At 50.2% G+C, this 12,233-nt stretch overlaps 1 protein-coding gene across 1 annotated transcript in view; it reads left to right on the forward strand.

Annotated features, from left to right (window-relative positions):
• The window catches only part of LRRC75A (leucine rich repeat containing 75A), a 58,881-nt gene that overhangs the window by 16,736 nt on the left and 29,912 nt on the right, over positions 1–12,233 (forward strand). Inside the window, exon 2 of the mRNA XM_066333287.1 lies at positions 7,678–7,806. Within this exon, the coding sequence (XP_066189384.1) occupies positions 7,678–7,806 (129 nt within the window). The remainder of the gene's footprint in view (positions 1–7,677; positions 7,807–12,233) is intronic.

Raw genomic sequence — 12,233 nt, forward strand, 5'->3', positions numbered from 1 at the left:
GGTTTCTGCCGGGTCCAGGTGAGACAGGAAGGTCGTTGTTGATGCTGCAGGTGCTGGGGGATGGTGTGGGAGTGTTGGGCATCAAAACAAAACCCCTGGAGAGCTGTGGGGCAATCCCCACCTCGGGATTTTCGGCTGCATTCGTCAATCCCCCCAAATTATCCACTTTCTTTTTCCTTCATCGGATTGCAACAGCTCTGCTGGCTGAGGAGGGTGAGGGGGGCCCATCAAAAGCAACATTTTTGGAGTGGATAATAAAAGGAGATGTGTTGTTTCAGGTGAGATTTGCAATTCCTTCTGTGCTTGGCTCTCCTGGGTGAGCTCAAAGAGACTTTTCACTCGTTGTCCATCAGGAGACCCACACTGGCCTCCTCCTGAAGCCTCTCATGGTGACAGCTGCTGGGCCAGGACAACAAATCCTGGTTCCTTCCTCAGCAGAGCCTGGTTTAGGATTAGTGGCAGAGCCTGGCAGGGTTGTGTTAATTGTGAAGGGAGGGTCATTTGGAGAAGGTGGCTGGCTCAGAGCAGGGAGGAGTGAGAGCTGAGGACCCCCAGTGTCCCATTTGCCCTGTTAGGGCAGGGCCAGGTCAGGCTGAGCTCTCCTGTCCCCTCCACCCCAGCAGGCACAGCCCAGCTCTAGGAGTTTGCCCAGGCAGGTCCTCCCTGACAGCAGCTGGGGACCATCTGGGCCAGCTGCAGAGCATCTGTTCTGCCAGGCAGGCCTTTCCACAGCCAAACCCTGCTCCTTCCCTTGCTGGGATCTGCTCCTTCTTCTCTCCCAGTTCCCCTGAACTCAGAGGACCCTCATCACCCGTGGGAGCCGTGCCCCTTTCCCACAGTTTAACCAGGGTGGTGACACAGGAGTCACCTCAGGGAGGACAAAAGGGTGGCAGGATGGACAGGCAGCACCAGCCTTGTTGTCTGTTGATCCATTACTGAGGCTGGGTCATCTGAGTGAGAGGCTTTGGGCTCTTTTTTCCCAGCAGAGATGTTGGCAGGGATGTGTCTGGCTCATGGAATCTCTCTGTGCAGGTGAGGAGCAGACTGAGCTTGTGGGCTCAGTGTTGATCCAACAACTCCCGTCAGCTGGAGGGGGTACAGGGAGCCTGTGTGTGATTCCAGGCAGGGAACTGCGATTGGAATGCTGCTCCTGCACCAGGAGCCCTTCCCTTGCTGCAAGCCCAGACACCAGGGTGGCCTCTCACAGGCACTGGGAAGGATGAAGGCGAGTGATTCCTCCCCATCTGACAGTGCCACCCTCTCCTTGTGAACCTCTTCCCCTTCCCTGCCAGGATCCCAGTTCTGCTTTTCTCTTTTGTTTCCTGTAAATACTGACTTCAGAGTCGTTGGTGGATTTAGTGCTTGTGAGGGCAGGGTGTGAGAGCTGCACCACAAATAAAACTCCTCCGTGGCCAGCAGGAATCTCCTGTCACCTTCCCAAGGACAAGAGTTGTCTGAGCCTCGGGTTCCCTCCAAAAAAACCCCCACGGGGTCCTGAAGCAAATCATAAACATGTAACTATTATAGATGGGGGATCAGCTGCAAAACAGCTGGGGCTGCTTCTGGCTGGGCGAGTGGGCACAAAACCCACACACAGCCCCGTGCTTGTGGGGCTGGAAAACAAAGGGGAGAGAGCAGCACCTGGGGGATTTTCCCTGCTCCAGTTGCCTCAACACTGCATGTCTAGGATCAGCTAATTAGAGGGGCTTTTCTTGGCAGGTAACTGAGAGAGACAAGCTCATCCAGGGCCTGAGTCAGCCCAGCTGTCTCCGAGCAGGATGAATCACCACCCTCATAGGAACTGACAGCAGACTGAGCTTAGGTGGCAGCCCTGGCTCCTTCCCTGACAGCAGATAATAGGCAGCCTGTCCTCCAAGTCCATTTTCCAGCAGAGATCTAGAAGGCTTTTGCAAGTGAAAATGAGGGGTTTTTTTGTTTTGGGGGTTTTTTTGCTGTTGGGAGTTGGCAGCGTGATCAAGGCTGGGGCTGATCCTGGGAATCAGCTCCGTGCTGGGGCAGGAGTTCCTTCTGCAGAGCTGCTGGTCACAGGGCAAAAGGGATGATAAATTTATGAAGTTCTGCTCCTGGCCTCTGGTTTGGATACTCCAGGCAGCCCCTGGGATGCTCTAGGAAGCTCTTTGGGCAGACACACGAGGGTGGAAATGGCAGATTTGCTTAGATTGGTTATATTTGCATTTAATGCCTCACTGCAGAGCTGTGAAGGGGAGGCCCAGCAGCCAGACTGGAGTTAACAGGGTGGGAGTTGTGCAGGATTGATGCATGAACCTTTTTCTTTGGGTTTTAGCCAAGGAATGTGGGGGGCTCTGGGTGGAGCAGGAGCTGAGGGGGTGGGAGAGTGACCCCTCTCACAAAGTTGTGCTTTGCTCAAATCCTCCTGCAGCTTTTTCTGCCTCTTCCCCTTTGCAGGAGGCAAACTTGGTGGCATCACTCTCCTTGGGAGGGTTCTAAAGTGACTCTGGGCTGAGCCTGCTGCAGGCTGGGCTGTCACCCATCCGTCTGGGAGCAGCAGGAGCAAGTGACAAGTCCCACCAGGAGCCATCTGGTGCAGGCTCTGCATGGCCAGCAAGATCCTGGCTTGGGGCTGGAGCCACAGCCCCGGGCTTGGATGGAAAACCAGGATGTGGGCAGCTCCTGCTGCTTTAGGAGGGATGAGTGGATGAGATTTGGTGAGCTCCAGGCAAAGGGCTGTGCTAAAGGCAGTGGTGGATGAGAATGGTTGGAGTGGTTCAAAGCAAATCCTGGAGTCACCTTCCCCAAATGGCATTTCCAGGCTTTTCCTGGGATCCCAGTGGCCCTGTAAATCAGGAGAGCTGAGGCCATCCTCACTGAACACCCACAGGCACTCTCCTGAAGAAGTCTTAGCTGTAGCTTGGCCAAATTCCAGTTGGAGTCATTGCCTTTGCCCAGCAGTATGAAATAAAAGAGCATTTTTCTGCAAATCTCCTCTCCTCAGTTGTTTATTATCTGGCTGGCAGCATCACATCTCTGCCCATTAATCCATCTCTCCAAGTTCCTCCAATTCCAGCCTCCTGGAGGGGGTTCAAGCTGCCACCATTTATTATTTGAGTCAGTCTGCCAGGGAAATATTTGCTCCTTCCCCCAAGCATCAACTCCCTTCTCTCCCTGCACCTTCTCTCAGGGCTGGAATGAGCCATTTGTGCCTCCCAAACCCCTATGAACTCTGTGAAACAGAAAAACCTCCCCCCAGATATTTAAACTCTGATTTTTTATTTTTTTTTCCCTCCAGGCTGGTGGGATGGACATTAAACCTGCAGAAGCAGTTGCTGGTTTGTGTGGAGATTTCCCAGGGTGGCTTTTTGGGATGCCCCATCCAGATGTGCTGCTCCCGTCACAGCTGCTTGCCCTCCTCAAAAGTGCAAATTTGATCATCTCTGTGTGGCTGAGGGCTGCTTTGTCCCAAAACCTGCTGTGACATCATTCCCTTTGGGGGGCTTTGCTCTTCTCTCCACTGAAAATCATTTCCTGCCTTGGAAATCTTTTTTTGGGGAGGAGTAGGAGGAGTGATTGGGTTTTCCTCACAGGACACGTGTTGAGCAGCAGGATGTGTCCAACATGCAGAAAAACAAGGGGCTGAGCCCCACCCCACCCCTCTCTCTGAGCTCATCTTCCTCCTCACACTATTCCCACCTGCTGGAATCTTTTTTTTCCCCAGATAATCTGGAGCAGATGATGGATGGAACACTTAATTAATTAATTCATCAATCCTTCCTTCCTTCGTGCCCAGCTCTTGTTTACAACACCAACCTCCCTGCTTGGAAATTCAGGATGCTGCCCTGATTTTAGTGGAGATAAAGGAGATTTGGAAGAGGTGCTGGCCAAAACAGCAGCTCTTGGGATATTGGGGAGCAGCTGTGCTGAGGCTTTTGGGGGTTTTTTGCACAGGAACCTCATTTGGGCAGCAATAACTCCGTGTCTGTGAAAACAACAACAGCAGAAGCTGCTGCCTCAATGACTCCTCGCAGGGACCTGCTGCATTTCCCCCTAATTACAACTCAATTTGCAGTGATCAATGGTTTAATAAGCAAAAACGTGGTTGGTTATGGCTCTGTGTGGCCTGGGAGATGCTGGAAACACAACCTGGAGCTCCCAAAGCCTGGGAGCTGCAGTTTTGGACAGCAGAAAGGAATAAGAAAATGTTTTACTTGGCATGAGGGAAAAATAAGTTGGGTCTGCAGCTCCCAGAGGTTTTGCTTGGGTGATGTGGAGGGTGAGCTCTGAGTTTTGGGGCAAAAGAGCTTTTTTTGTGGTTTTTTGCTGCAAACAACAGATTGGGAACAGCATCCCTGTGCCTCTCACTGGGCTTGGGGTTTTCTTTTCAAAATAATTTGGGGTTTTTTTATACCTTTTGTGGCTGTGACTGGGGAATGTCTATTGCTGGCTGCTGGAGGAACATGTTACATTTTTGTTTTTCTGCTGGATTTTTGGATATAAACTTCAAATTCACCCCTCATACTGGGGTAAGTGGTTGGATTCTTTTGGTGGTTGGATTTTTTTTGTGGTTTGATTTTTTTTTTTAAAACCTGCTAGATTTACAGAAGTCTCCTCCCGTGGAGGCTCAGCTGCTTGGTGGCAGGAAGTTTATTTCCAGTGGATAAGGATGGATGAGTGGTTTATCTTCCAGCTTCCTCAAGCTGGAAACAAATGAGATGAACTGCAGGGAAGTCACGGGTGATTTGGGTTTGAAAAATTCCCCTTTTCCCTGTCACTACGTGCAGGGATGTTCCCATTTTCCTGACACGTGGACAAAGCACCTCAGCAGATTTCAGGGGTTTGGATCCACTCCTGAACACCCCTCAAATCTCTCCCGAGGCAGCTCAAAACTCCCAGCACTTTTAACCCTTATTTATTTGAAGTCTGCGCTTGCCAGCCAGGTAAAATCCCCTGGGAAGAGGGAATGTGCTGAAATAAAAGCGGCTGGAGGCAGATGCTGGGCGTTTTCTGCAGAGCCGGTGATGGGTGATTTGCTGCTGACAGCCTGAACTGGTGTTAAGTTATTAAATTGCAGATGAGCTCATCACTTGGCCTCGAACAAGTTCCAGCCTTGAGAGGCTTCAAAATATCGCGTGTGGTGGAAAAAAAGAGACAATGCTGGTGTGGCAGAGGGGTTTGGGGAGCAGCTGAGAAAGACATCTGTGCACAAAAAAAAAAAAAATAAAATAAAATGTGTGCACCAGGAGCGGGGAGGGAAGGCTCCATGCGAGAAATGTGGAGTTCTCCCAGGAGAGAGGAGGAGAAATTCTCTGATTTATGAGCTGGACGTTTTTTAATTTTAGCTGAGGAGAAAATAGGGAAGAGTTTTGAGATGATGCTGAGCCTGGTTTGACCCTGAGAGGTCCCAGTGAGTTGTCCCATGTCCCCACATTGTCACTCCGCTAGTGACTGCTGTTTGCCACAGATCATGGGCCAAATCCAGCTTTTGTCTGACGTTTTAATGTTTCCTTAACCCAAATGCGGAGCTTTACCAGACTGGGAAGGTGACATCCACGCTGCTGCTTCTCTCCTTGGAGGAGTGGGAGTCTCCTTGGAGCACCTCCCTGCACAATTTCTATTTCTTCTTCCTCTTGCAAAGGAGCCCAAGCTCTCTCCATGCTGAATTAATTCTTTTTTTTTTTTTTGAAGCACAGCTTGGCAGAAGCCGTGAGACAGACCAGAAATCAGTTTGGCCACTTGATTTTCCCGCTTGGACACGTTTGTTCCCACCTGGACACGTGCAGGGTTGGGGTTTGTGGCAGCTCGGATTTGTTGTTCCGATGGGTTGTTTTTGATGCTCCCAAGGCAGAGCAGCCTCACACTTGTGTGGTTTTTAAAGGCTCGTCTCTTTTTTCACTAAATGACCTGTCTGCAGCCAAGGAGTCGGTGTTAACTCAGCCAGTGCTGCGGGGCTGATCCTAAAATACCAAGGAAAGCAGTGGGATAAGCACTTGTCACCTCGTTTGTGGCCTGAGCTGTAATTGCTGTAATGTGAGATCCCTCGGGCTGCTGTGTCTGAAGGCATCATGGATTTTTTTTTTTTTTTTTTAATTTTTTTTTTGAAGTGTAGATGTTTGTTTTCAACCTGTCTGAAACCACGGAGCATCCACACCTACAAGCAATGTGCCTTCCCGTGGGGATTGTTTTTTGTTTTTTTGAGGGGTTGGAGCATCTCTGAGCTCAGCAGCAGCTTTGATTTATTGCCCGGTGCCAAGAGGTGTTGTTGGCTTGTGTTTCCCAAGAGGAAATTCTTTGTGCCACGTGCCACCAGCTCCGTGGGAAGTAAAAAAAAAAAAAAAAAACAAAAAAAAAAAAACCAAAAAACTCAAAAGGGAATAAAAAGATTATTTGGGTCTTATACACACGAATATATTTGAGGTAAAAGGAGTACACTGTGTGTAACCCTTGCCCTCCTCATCCCTCTGCAATGATGTGTTCCATACCAGGAGGAGTTCTCAAAATTCCTCAGATTATTCTGTCTGAGAGTTGCAAATCACAGGAAGGAGCCTCGGAGGGGCCCTGGGAGGTCTGGCCCATCCCTGGGGCAGGATCTGCTCCATCTGAGGACCACCTCCCTGTCCCTCTCCCCTGGCAGAGCTCCCACTCCTCCCCGGTCAGTCCAATCCAGCCTTTTTGCTCTTCCCTCACTCCAATCCATCCCCCCCTTTGCACTGCTGCAGTTTGAGGCTGGTTCTCCCCTCCCTGCACAGAAAACTCATCCAAAGCTGCATTTATTCTCCAGCTGCAGCTCTGTGTGATGTTCTCTGGGGTCATCTTGGATTTCATCCTGTTGCAAGGGTGTCATTAACTCAGTGGGCTCATGAGGCTGATGCTGCAGCCCCAAAGTCTCTTTGCAGAGCAGGTGAAGGCCAGGAGTGCAGCTTCCCTCAAGTTGACCCCAGGTGTCCCCTTCCTTCTCTTTGCCACTGAAACTGCAGGGAAAACAAAAACCCTCCAACAAGATTTTTTAGTGGGGATCATTTCCTCCTTGGCTGTTATAAATACACATTATATTGTATTTTCACAGTACATATCTTAATACTTGCAAAAAAAGCCAATATGATAAATGCTATATGTATCATGTTAAAATGGCTTTGCTGTATGGATATAGGTTTTATTTCTGCTGTTAGCAAAAATTAAGTGTAGAGGTAATAATTGATATAGTGGGGTTAAACTGTCTGCTTGGCTGGGATAACGTGATGAGGACCCTGCTGCTGACAGGCCAACTATCAAACACCTCCCCTCTGTGAAAAATATAGACCAAGGCCCAGACTGGAAGTAATAAAAGAATGGATTAAACCACAGCCAAAACCCATGTGTGCTCTGAAAAGGCAGAACCCAAGGAGTGGCCATGCAAAACAGTTCCTAGAATATAAAAAATTAGTTTGTGAAGAAGTATAAATATGCATCATGGTCTATGAACAGGCCAATGTAATGGGAAAAGGATTTAAGGGATGCCTCCAAAAATAAAAGATGTGCTCCTGACTGATGCCAAGCACCCAGCCATTCAACCCTTTGCTTTAGCTCTGTCTCCTGGTGTCTTTTCATTAAACCTTCTCAATTTCACTGAAAAGGTAAACCTCTTTTTTCCCCCAAGGGCTGCCTTAAAGAACCACTGGCTTTCACATCCTGCCTGATCTTGCTCCTTTGCCCTGTCTCCTGCAGGATTTAGGGATGGAGTCCACCTCTCTGGATGATGTCCTGTACCGTTACGCCAGCTTCAGGAACCTGGTGGATCCCATCACTCACGACCTCATCATCAGCCTGGCCAGATACATCCACTGCCCCAAACCAGTAGGTGCCACGGTCTCCTCACACTGCCTTGGGGAACTGGGAATGTGGAGCTTCTCCCTGAGTGCCAGGGGAAAAATCCTCCCAAGTTTTGGGTGGGTCTGGACCGAGAGGATGAGGTTTTTCCAGCTGAACAAGTGATGTTTGGCTAATGTTGGTGCTCCTTTTGGCTTGTGTGTGGTGTTCTGATGGACCTGCAGGCATCACTGTATTTGCTGCTAAAAACAGGTCTTTAATTTCCTGCGAGTGTGTCTGAAGGGATGGAGCCATTCACTGCTGCTTCTTGGGGATGCTTTACTCAGTTATAGCCTCCACTGGTGTTTAAAAAGGAGGGAAATTGCCTTTTTTTTTTTTTTTTTTTTTTTTAGCACTTATAGATTTCTTTCATGTTGTGAAGAGAGGCCACAAAGGTGCTGCTCAGGCTGTGGTGTGATCTGACTCTGCAGGGTTTCCTAAAACTCTGTGCACTCAGTGAAAGGCGTTGGGAAGGGTGGAGTGGCTGCAGGGGACACCAGGGACACAAACCTCCACCTGCAGAGACCAAGGCTGGCTGTCCCATGTCCCACAGCGTGAGGTCACAGCCCTGTGCTGTGTCAGGGGACCCATGGAGCCCTTTTCCCGTGGAGAACAAGATCCTTTCCTTCCTCCTCCCCTGTGAGCTGGGAGAATGGAGAAACCTCCCCTGGTGTTTCCAGGCAGAGAGAGAGGCCCCATTCCCCTGCTGAGCTTTGCTCTTTCCAGAGCACTGTGACTGAGCTGGTTTCTCCTCCTGAGGCTGAGGAGAGCTCTGAATTCCCTAGAGAAACCCTCCGAGGCCACTCCTGAGCCTGGAGCTGCCCCAGTGCCCAGCTCCTGCTCTCCCTTGTCCCCCTGCAGGGTTGTTTTGGCACCAAGGCTATGGAGGAGGCAGTGCCAGGGTGAGCAGGGAGATACAAGGTCCTCATTGCTCTGCTCAGCCCTGTGAGGCACATCTGGACAGCTGTGTCCAGTTCTGGGCTCCTCAGGACAAGAAGAGCTCCTGGAGCAGGGCCAGAGCAGGGGGAAAAAGAGGATGAAGGGGCTCCATGGAGCATCTCTGACAGGTAAAGGCTGAGGGGGTTGTGCAGCCTGGAGAGGAGATGCTGAGGGGGGACCTCATCCCTGCCTGCCCCTGTGTGCAGGGACCCAGCAATGGGACAAGAGGAACAGGCTGATGCCCAGGAAGCTCCACCTGAAATGGAGGGAGAATTTCTTCCCTGGAGATACCCCAGAGCTGGGTGGGCACAGCCCTGTGCCACGTGCTGTGGGCTGACACTGCTGCAGCAGCCAGGCTTGGGCCTTCCAGCCTGAACCATTCCAGGATTCTGTGGTGGCAGAACCCCAAATAAACCAGCCTGGGCAGCACCGAGGCTCTCCCTCTGCAGGAGATGGGCTTTGGATGCCCTTGGTGCTGTCCACGTGCTTGGCACAGCTCAAAGCACCACACCAGGGATGGAGAAATGAAGGGATGGATGATGGATGTAGGGATGGGTGTTGCCTTGCAGAGGGAAGCAGGGTTTGTGCAGCTGGCAGAGAACAACTCCAGCAGCAGCAGGGCTGTGCTGCAGCTCCTCATTGGTGGCATTGCCTTGCTCAGGTGCCACCAGCTGTGCTTTAAACCCTTTTAAATTTTTTTTTTTTGGGCAGCTGGCTGAAAAGTAACTCCATCCAGTGTTTCGTGCTGGTTTCCTGAGATCCTGATGTTCTCTAAGGCCCCAGAAAGCTGCATGCTTTAGTCACCAGGGTGATTTTCCAGCTTCCAGCCCTCTCTTCCCCCAGACTTCTTTACTTTGACAGAGGCTTGGCACCATGTGTGAGAGCAGGAGAACGCTCAGGGCCAGGAGTGCTGCAGAAGTTTTGGCTTTTGCTCTGCATCCTGTGGCACAAATACACATAAATATGTATGTTGAGGCAGCTGGGAGCTTGTCCTTATCCACCCAGAGATGGATGGAGCTGACCCAGACCCTGGTCCCTATTAAACTTCTTTTTTAAATATGTCCCTGCTCAGGGTTATGGGGTCCTGCTTCCCTCCTCCCTCCTGGAGAGGTTTTCCTGACTCTCTGTACATTGCTTTTTTTTTTCACTCAGCTTCTATTTATACCACCCTTAGCTTAAAGGTGACCCTTTGGTCCCTCTTCTGAGCTAAAATAAAAGTTGAATCATTTTTCCAAGCCCTGGGTAAACACGGCCTGAGTCTGTACAGGCAGAAAAACATTCTGGGGAGTTCAGGGGATGCTGATCCTAGCCAGCAAATCCAACCCAAAAAGCTCTGACTTGTGCAGGGGGAGGCTGGAGTGCAGTGAGGGAGGAATGTGGGAGGTGGAGATGTTTGGGTGAGTTTTGTGGGGTGTGCAGGCAGAGGTGCACAGCTGGATTGGGTCTCCCAGGCCCTGCTGAGCCCCCAGCCTGGCCCAAGGGCCAGGGAGCAAAAGGAGCCAAGGAAAAACTCTTTTTTCCAGATCATTTGGAAGTCAGAGGTTGGATTAGGTCCCATCCCTATTTTCAGATGTGTGTCATGCAGTTCAAGGAAACCCTGGAGTGCAGCTCCTGTCCCCGTTGGGGTTCCTGAGGCCTCGGAAGGGGCAGATTTGGTGTCCAGGACACTCAGACTGTGCAGGAGGTTTTCCAGCAAGGAAAGGGGCGTTTGCTTTGGATCAAAGACATCTGAACAAGTGTTTTCCCTCCTTTTATCTTCCTGCTTCTCCCCTCGTGGAAAAGGTTCCTTGGGGAGCAGCTCAGCTCCAAAGCCACTTCCCAAAACCCAGTGCCAGGCTGAGGAATCAGTGGGGGCTGCCCTCAGGGTGACATCTGCCTGTCCCCAGGGCCAGGAAAAGGGGACAAAACACCCCAGCAAAGCCAGGGAAGAGCAGAAAACACAAACTTGGAGTAGGAGAGAAGGGCCCCCGTGAAAAATTCACAGGTCTCTGTGCCAGCAGGGAGATCTGGCCCTGAACTGCTGGAAAATTAAAGCAATTCCCCTTTTTTTTTTTTTTTTTTTTTTTTTTTTTTTTTTTTTTTTTTTTTTTTTCTTTTTTTTTTTTTTTTCTTTTCCCCAGACCAAAGCCACGTGTGTGGATGAGTGATGGCTGTGATAGGGAGTGAGTCAGGCTGCCCTCCAGCTGCTTGGATTTGGGATAAGCCCGGGGGGAAAGGGGAAAGTGGAGCCTTGGGCAAGGCTGGTTGGGAGCTTGGTGCCCTTGTGCAGTTTCACTGCAACCCCTGGGATGGACCTGGAGGCTCCTCCAAGCCCTGAAGGCTGCCCCAGGGTGAGATTTATCTTTGCTGATCCCCACCCTGCTGCTCAGTGCCAGGGGAAGGCAAAAGCCCCATCCCAAACCCCAGCTTTGCCTGCCCATTCTCCTGTTGGTGCCTGCAGGAGGGCAGGTGGAGGAGGTGACCCTGTTCAAACACTGCGGAGTGGATTTGGGCAAATATCTCAATTTGGGAGCTGCGTGCAACAGGGAACATCATCCTCATCTTCCCCACTGAAATTCAAGATAAATGGGGACAGGGAGAGGTTTTAGAGCTCCTCTAAGCAGCTGGAGAGTGGAAGCAAAGTGGATTTTGTTGCCCTGGGTGGATGGAGGATCTGTTTTCCTGGCATTTGAGCAGTTTCTGTGTGGCCACATCCCTGGCCCCGACGTCTTTTTCTGCCTGAGCTGTAAACTGATCAGGTTTGCAGGATGGCTTTGATTCCATGAGCTGTCACCCACAAAAACAAGAAAAGTGGTTGTTGTGACCTGGATTGAATAATCCATTTCTAACCTTCCTTCAGCCCTGTGGGATAAGCACTTAATTTACAACTGATATTGGGTTTTATGCCCTGCATTTTTAATTTTTTTTTTCTGTCAGGGCTAAAATAAGCATTTTTCTTCTTATTTACCACCCCTCTGTGCTGTAAAACTGTATTAATAACCTCAGTCTGTGCAGGAGGAAGATAACAAGGGCACCATGACCACCAGCTCAGGGCCTTTCTCCCCAATAAACATCCCCATAATCCAGCTCCTCTGCCACGTGTGTTATTGTTTGAGCTGGAATTCAAATTATCATTCCAAGTTCCTGACATCAAATTTGTTTTTCAGCCTCAGGAGGTGAAATTATGGGTATGAAGTGGTGACACGTTCAGGGACACTCCAGCACAGAGTGATCTCATCAACCCCAGAGAGGTTTTTACTTTTCCCTGCTCCTCTGGGGTGTGCAAGGAAAACCCCACAGGGCTCTGAGGGTCCAAAGTGCTATGAGAACTCTGAGCATTATTTGTTTTCTGCTTTAAGAAACATCATAAAAGCAGCTGATCTATGAACAAAACCCCTCTAAACCCCCCAAAATAAGATAGAAAAGCAGAGGCGATGAGGAAGATTCAATTTAATTCTGTATTAATGGCTCTTCCTGGTGTGGTGAGGGGTTTTTGT

The sequence above is a fragment of the Sylvia atricapilla genome, chromosome 20, assembly GCF_009819655.1.
Source record: "Sylvia atricapilla isolate bSylAtr1 chromosome 20, bSylAtr1.pri, whole genome shotgun sequence".
NCBI classification, from domain to species: domain Eukaryota; kingdom Metazoa; phylum Chordata; class Aves; order Passeriformes; family Sylviidae; genus Sylvia; species Sylvia atricapilla.